This window comes from Pyrus communis, chromosome 13 (genome assembly GCF_963583255.1).
Source record: "Pyrus communis chromosome 13, drPyrComm1.1, whole genome shotgun sequence".
Classification (NCBI taxonomy): domain Eukaryota; kingdom Viridiplantae; phylum Streptophyta; class Magnoliopsida; order Rosales; family Rosaceae; genus Pyrus; species Pyrus communis.
This window is the reverse complement of record NC_084815.1, coordinates 784,725-791,752: the sequence shown is the minus strand read 5'-3', so window position 1 is coordinate 791,752 and position 7,028 is coordinate 784,725. Positions and strand designations below refer to the sequence as shown.

Genomic DNA, 7,028 nt, shown 5'->3' with positions numbered 1-7,028 from the left:
GGTGGTCATAGACTCATAATCAAGGTACACTAAGGCACTAGTTAGGCATCAAGCTAGACCTAGCGCATGGGTTTAAATAAAGTTATTAAAAATCATATAAATAAGTGTTATTTATACTTAAAAAAACTATATTTGTATTGAGAATTTCAGTTTATTATTTTAATTAGGTTTATTATTAACATGTAACATATAAAAATGTCATAATTTGTGCTTTAGTATTTTAGTGAATTTGATGGTACGAGATGAAGGTTCAAGTAACTACGAGTTCGTAGTACGTTACAAAATATTTTTCGGAGATCATATGAACTTATATATTGTGATTTTTATAAGAAATAACAATGTCAAACATATGGTATAAATGGTTGAGTAATACACCATCTCAAATAAATGCTAGGTGGCACAACCTAATTGAAATTTAAAAAAAATAAAAATAAAAAAGAAAAATGGGGAGTTGATACGTGGGAAATTGAGAGAGCATGTTTTTCTCCTTCGTTGAAACCAAGGTCTAAGAATAGTAGAGCCGTGGTGATATTTCTTCTTGGTTTAGAGCTAATGTTGCACAACATCTGCACAACCATCATGATCTTCTCTCTTCCACCACTTGCCCATACCATTGAGTGGTTCTCAGATGTTTTCATAGGCTCTTCTTTGAACTTTTGATTGGTCTTGGGATCACCTGGTCCATACATGCATCCGCTTTTGCTCCTAAGTAAAAATTAAAGATTATCTAGAAATTATCATTTTCTATTGCACTATTTAACATGCTCATATGATAACGAAATTGCTAAGAGCATCTTCAGTAGAGTCTTTAAATAAGGAAAACCACCGTATAACATGAATATAAAACAAATATAGGAACAAAATGAATCTCTAATGGGTCGGAAAGTGAGTCTCTAAAGTACAGATACTCACCGGATACATAGTGTATGTTTTCACATATAGAGACTATATATGAACAATCTTGAGTGGAAAACGGGTCCTACAATCTTAATTGAAGCTCTTAATATTCTTAATACTTTTAATTTTAATGTTTTTAATTAGTTAAAAAAAATGGTTAACATAAACAAAAAAAATGTGCACCTTGAGTGAAAAACGGAGCCCACAATCTTGATTGAAGATTTTAATGCTTTTAATGATTTTAACTAATTAAAAAATGTTAACATAAACCAAAAATGTGCATGTAATCAAATTATCATATAAAATCATAAAAACTTCAAATTTAGGGATTCTATTGTAAGGACTCCCTTTATTCACTATTAGATGCAATATTCTTTGGGAATTGTTATTAGTACTCCAAAAATCTCATTTGACACTCCAAGCTTTCCATAATTAGAAAAAAAAATACACTTGTGAGGAGTGTAGAATGAGATTTTTGAAGTGCTAATAACAATTCCTTATTCTTTTAGGTACATAAAGATTTTTTTAAGTTCCTAAACGAATACTTAAAAGTGGTGGTGGGAGTCCCTAAATAGGGACTTCCATTAGAGATGCTTTAAGTACTCAAAATCTGAGTGAGAAAGGAGCTCCTAACATAATATACAATTTTTGATAATTTTATACATAAAGTACTCTATTCCTCTTAATTGGCCGGAGTATAATATTTTTAGAGAGCTCCTAAAATAGCTTTCTAGCATTTTTAGCTAAAATTCAACTAAAAAAAATAAAGAGCATGATTGGAAATGCTCTTATTAGTTGTTACGAGGTTTATTAATTTTCTGATGTTAAGACATTTTTTACAATCCTCACATATTACCCCTCCCACTGATATTCACCACACTAATCATCTAGTTGGTACCACCAAACTATCGAATTGATCGAGAGGTATTGCGTCATTGACACGGTGCTAGTAACTTCATCAATCAAATTTACCTCACTAGATTGGATGGGTGTTGCCACCAGACCAATGCCCAAAACTATACGTCGAAGGATCATTTGTACATTCGACGCCTTTTTGATTGGAGACTCTTGTGACACCTTTGCCTCTAGGATGAGTGATTAGATTATCACTATCAAAATTCATTGTCATGATACCATGTTAGAATTGCGTATATTATCTTTACTGATCGATGAATGAATGAATTTATGATGAAATACAAGGCTATATAATTTACTCATACAAGACAAGTAACCTCCACGGTAAGAGGAAAATATTATTGATTAGAAGAATTAAAAAAAAAAAAAAACTAAAAAGGATTAAAAACATGAGTTGTTAGGGGAAAAAATATCATTCATCACAAAGGGGAGACAAACTTGTGGCTCGAGACCAATAAACCTGACTGAATAAACAGGAGAATCTCTAAGAGATGAGCATCATGCCAAACAACTGAAGACGAAAGCAGTTCTAGCCTAAATCGACATTGGGTCTGCAGAAGTTGTCATGCTCTGATCCCGAGATACACCAGGATCGACACATGGTAGCTGGAAGTAGAGATATAATAAAACATAGAGTCAGCTGAGACTCATACATAATAATCAAAGAATCAACGGAAACTAAATTACAATAAAAGTAACCAACTCTACTCTGTACTGCAGTGCAGGCACTAGCTACACCTCTTGAAATCGTCTTTCTTTGACCGCTACTTGTACTCTGCAAGAAACAATCCTACACTCTGGAAATCGTGCACTGAACAAAGTAAAAATCCGGGATAAGCTGTGAAGCTCGTGTGATGTATTAAGGAAATATTATTATAATTGTATTATGCCTTTATTAGCCTAGGTGAAATCCCACAGATCAGGGAAAAGTTATATGCCTTTCCTAGCCTAGGCCAATCCCACAAACTAGGGATCACGGCTTGCATGCCATAAATTGTAGATATGTATTAATTGTAAAGTGCTATATATAATCTCTGTATGAGGAATAGTTAGGGAATCGAAGAAATTCATTCAAAACCATTGCACCTTCTATTTTCTTTACATGATGCGTTGGTTCTGGTAGGCTATAGCAATATAGCTAACATTCCTAACACTATTAAGCAAGTTCTAGTATCTGAAGATTCTGAACCGGTTATAGAAGAGAAGCCATGAATTATGACTGAAACCGGATAAAATTCAGTTCAGATAAACAGAAACTTGTAAGCCAATTGACTTGCATGCTATTATCTTGCAACCATTTTTCTATCCTGATAGAGTCATTAATATTGTTCCACGGAAACATAACAACTCATACAAATTTAACTTTACCGAAATGGTTGCCTAAAGTTCAAGATTAATCGAGGAATCAATGAAGCAGACAGGTAAGCAAGAGGGTTTTCCACTGCTGTATATATATTTACAATGAGCAAACAAAAAGAGAACATATGTATAGCTCAACAACCTTTATACAATCGCAGTATCTAAACTTTCGTAAAATTGCCCTTCTTTTTGAAGTCAGAACTCAAAACTCTAGAAATAATCAACGATTCAGTTTGAAGTGCAAAATGTACCGATCCAAGTGAGAAGCTGATCACCACATCTGACCAGGAAGCAAGACCAGCAATACGTGCCCAAGACCATCGAGCAAAAACACAGTGAAGGTTTACGTGCTTTTTTAGGAATGACGAGAATGAGGGTTTCCACACTATCCTGTCTACTAGCATTACCTAGTAGTGGCATGCTTGCGGTTCATACAATTTCCTGCCTATATATACCAGAGGCTGGGAAATTAGTGATAAACATGGATGAATTCAAGATATGGCTCTTGCCTTTTGTTTTAGATTCTAAAGTTCTGATAAACATTACATTTTTTATGTGGATTCCATCTGGTTAGGCTTAATGCCTAAATCGGTCCATATATATAGGATTCTTTGAAGCCTCATCCGGGTCATCAACTCTAAATGTTTTCGGAACAAAACACAGTTCTGATTTCTCCACATCCTTAATATTTTAAACCCTCGAGTGCTTTCCTAGGGTTGGCAAGCCATTACCTGAGCAGCGACTATTACCAGTAGAGCTAGGAAGACGGAGATAAACAGCCATTAGATCCTCACAACAATACATTTCCCAGTCCAGCAGGAGGCCATAGCAGTATACAACCCCGATGTGGCGTTTGAACACTTTGTAAGGAAATTCTTAGAGCACAAATACCAGGAAATTGTAAGAAAATTCTGAGAGCACAAGAACAGTTTGTAACAATTCAAGCATTTGACACATTACGCTCATTACAGTTCAAAGGGAGTATGTGTTACTATGTACGGTCTTTGAAGACACGCATGAGGAGGGCTCCTCTAGATTTTCAATACAACTGACAGAGCCCTTCTTAAGAAATGTCCTTGGGTCTCTAAGTTAACAACCGTATCCAAAGATTCACAAAGAAGTTCTTGAGGACCAAATTTTAATACTGTTCCAGCTCTAGCTGTGGTTTCTAACCTGGTTGATGATTGTACTCCATCTAATCTTCACAGTTACTTGGGCCCATGCCTAAAGACATGATGATAAAGTATAAGGTAAATCACTTCAACAAAACCATTTTCCAGTAAATGATCAGTATGTTAACTGATATTAAAAACCAAATTCATATTTTGGAAGTAACTACTAAAAGTTAAGAAACATTTATACATAAAAACTTAATATGGTTTAAGCCCTTAACAATGTCTATTATTCTCAGTCCTGGGCTCTCTATCGGTAACAATGTTCTAAAAAACGTAGGTAACCAGATCAGTATCAGATTGATTGGGCAGAGGTGTTTGAAAGTTATCTTGGATGTGATAGTGAACTTGCTTCGGTTTGAAGGTTATCTTGGATGTGATAGTGAACTTGCTTCGGTTTGAAGGTTATCTTGGATGTGATAGTGACCCTTACTAAGTACCACCTACCAAGGTTGGAACTTCGTAAGGACTGGGGCACTAACCGACTAATCAATAAACTTTGGCACAACTACGTCCATTTTAGCTGAGGTGCACCCCTTCAAGTGCAACACCACGGCTACTGCGCTGTCAATTTTGTCGAAGGTCTCACCAGGTGCCAATTACAACTTCATCAATTTTGTCGAACATGTCGATTACATTGGCTAGCAAAAGGTTAGTAAAGCCACAGAAGGGCAGATACTCGAAAAACACTTGGAGCATGAGATCCTCTGCTCGTTGTACTGAGTTCTCTGTTTATAGTATTCGCAGACATGGGCGTCAAGTAATCAAAGCTGGACTTCCATCCTCATAACATTCAATCTCGGCATTTGACTCAGAAGAGGACTTCACCAGTTCTAAAATGAAGATTTGAAGTCTATGGGCTAGTTTAGAAGTGCTTTTAAAATGGTTGAAAACGCTTTTGGTGAAATCATCGGCAGGATAATCACCCCTACCGATCTCATACTTATCCACATCCAACTTTAAATAAAACAAGGATCAAATTCCCACCTGCTGTTACTAGATTCCGTTGTTGATAAAAATTAGGTGTTGTAAACTCACTCGTAGAATTGGTAGAGCATATCAGAAAGGCAAATTCTCTTTCAAATTGAAAATGTCTCAAGTTCGAATTTCCCACATCATTTAATAAGATAAAAAGTTTTAAGTTTAATACATCTAAAGTTCCATGCAGTTTCATACGAATATTTGACAAAAACACAAATAAAAGTTCGTCCAGAATCTATATGGATTGTGACTGTAAAGTTTACACACATATGTAAAACATACTAAAACTAAAGCCTGAGAGGGAACAGGATCTTTAAGCTTTTCCAGGGGTTCTTGGGTCATGATGGTTGTTTGCTCCTGTTCCTGGATAGTCCTCACTTTCTATAGCCATCCTTCCTTCAATAAAACTCTCTCCCTCGCCCGCATCAAACAACTCGTCTCCTCTCCCCACATCTACTAGACCCTGCCAGAAAGAATAAATTAAGAAAGCATTATTGTGGGATAAATTGCAAATAATTAACACATACATAAATTTATGTATGAATCTCTATATATTGCAGAATAAAGCGGGTAAAATGAGAGAATTGTTATTAATACTTTGAAAAAGTCATCATACACTGCTTCATACTTCTTTTCACCTTGAAGAAGTGCGCAATGGCATTTTCATTAAAAATGCCTTACCGCTTTACGAATACACGATAACGTTTTAGAGTGATAGTAACAACGCTCTAAAATAATTATCATTGGTACAATATTTCACTACTTTAAGGAAAGAACAAGAAGAAAAGAATGAATGAGAAGGCGAAAGCGAAAGAGATAGAGAGCTGAACCAGAGATTCTTGGACCGACAAGTCTTTCTCCTCTGACCTGAGGATCCCTACAAAACAGGCATAATAACGAACTATTAATCCACTTCTTTTATATAAGAAAAAATAATGAAATAAACCACTATTTTTGCACAAATAAACTTTTGTAAACAGATAGACTGCATATATGTATATCATGTTGCATCAGCTTTAGACCCTTCTACTGAATCCAAATGACCAAAGAAAATATTTAAAAAGTGAAAGGAAAGAAAAAGAGAAATTCTTGAGCCTTACTGGTTGCAGGAACTGCAGATAAAGATCGATCATACGAGAAAACCAATAAGAGTACCAGCAGTAGTTTAAGTGATGGATTTTGAAGCATGTTGATCAAATAGGAGGAGGAAGAAGAGGAAGAGGCTAAGAGTTGGTGAATAGCAAGAAAAATCATGTAGTATGATTGCTTATATAGGAAGAGCTATCACATGAATATTTATGGAATTCTTTATCCCACCGCAAAAGTCTGCTCAAATTATTTCTCCTCATCCAATTTAATTTGATATAATAATAGTAATAAGGGTTAATTACATTTTACACCTTTAAACTTAAGAAGATTATCATGAAGTACTTGTAATTTTCTCACATTACGCCTTAAAGTTTTAAAATTGTATCATTTTATATCTTTTGTCTTTTTAAACATCTAATCCTCTATTGAATTGATGAGTTTTTTTCCTTCAATGTTGTGGTGCAAAGGTGGCTTACACGATAGCCCATACAAGGATCTCATGCTCATCATGTCATCAATTTAATGATTGTTAAAACAAGTAATCCTCTGACCTGATACACCATGGTCTTATGGAAAAGCCATTGGCTAATTGATGATGCAACATGACCATGCCCC

At 35.1% G+C, this 7,028-nt stretch overlaps 1 protein-coding gene across 1 annotated transcript; it reads right to left on the bottom strand.

The window, feature by feature from the left end:
* Window positions 1-5,402: 5,402 nt before the first annotated feature.
* Window positions 5,403-6,593, bottom strand: LOC137713813 (uncharacterized). The gene is made up of 3 exons (XM_068453169.1): window positions 6,425-6,593; window positions 6,155-6,201; window positions 5,403-5,787 (listed from the first exon to the last, which is right to left on the bottom strand). The coding sequence occupies exons 1-3, from the start codon at window positions 6,576-6,578 to the stop codon at window positions 5,638-5,640; spliced, it is 351 nt and encodes a 116-aa protein (XP_068309270.1). The 5' UTR covers window positions 6,579-6,593; the 3' UTR covers window positions 5,403-5,637.
* Between the last annotated feature and the right edge of the window lie 435 nt (window positions 6,594-7,028).

Excerpts from the sequence above, each read along its gene's own strand:
- LOC137713813 (XM_068453169.1), bottom strand. The coding sequence starts at position 6,578 with ATGATTTTTCTTGCTATTCACCAACTCTTAGCCTCTTCCTCTTCTTCC. Across the intron at positions 6,202-6,424 it reads ATCTGCAGTTCCTGCAACCA|GGATCCTCAGGTCAGAGGAG; the intron begins GTAAGGCTCAAG and ends CCTGTTTTGTAG. Across the intron at positions 5,788-6,154 it reads TGTCGGTCCAAGAATCTCTG|GGTCTAGTAGATGTGGGGAG; the intron begins GTTCAGCTCTCT and ends TCTTTCTGGCAG.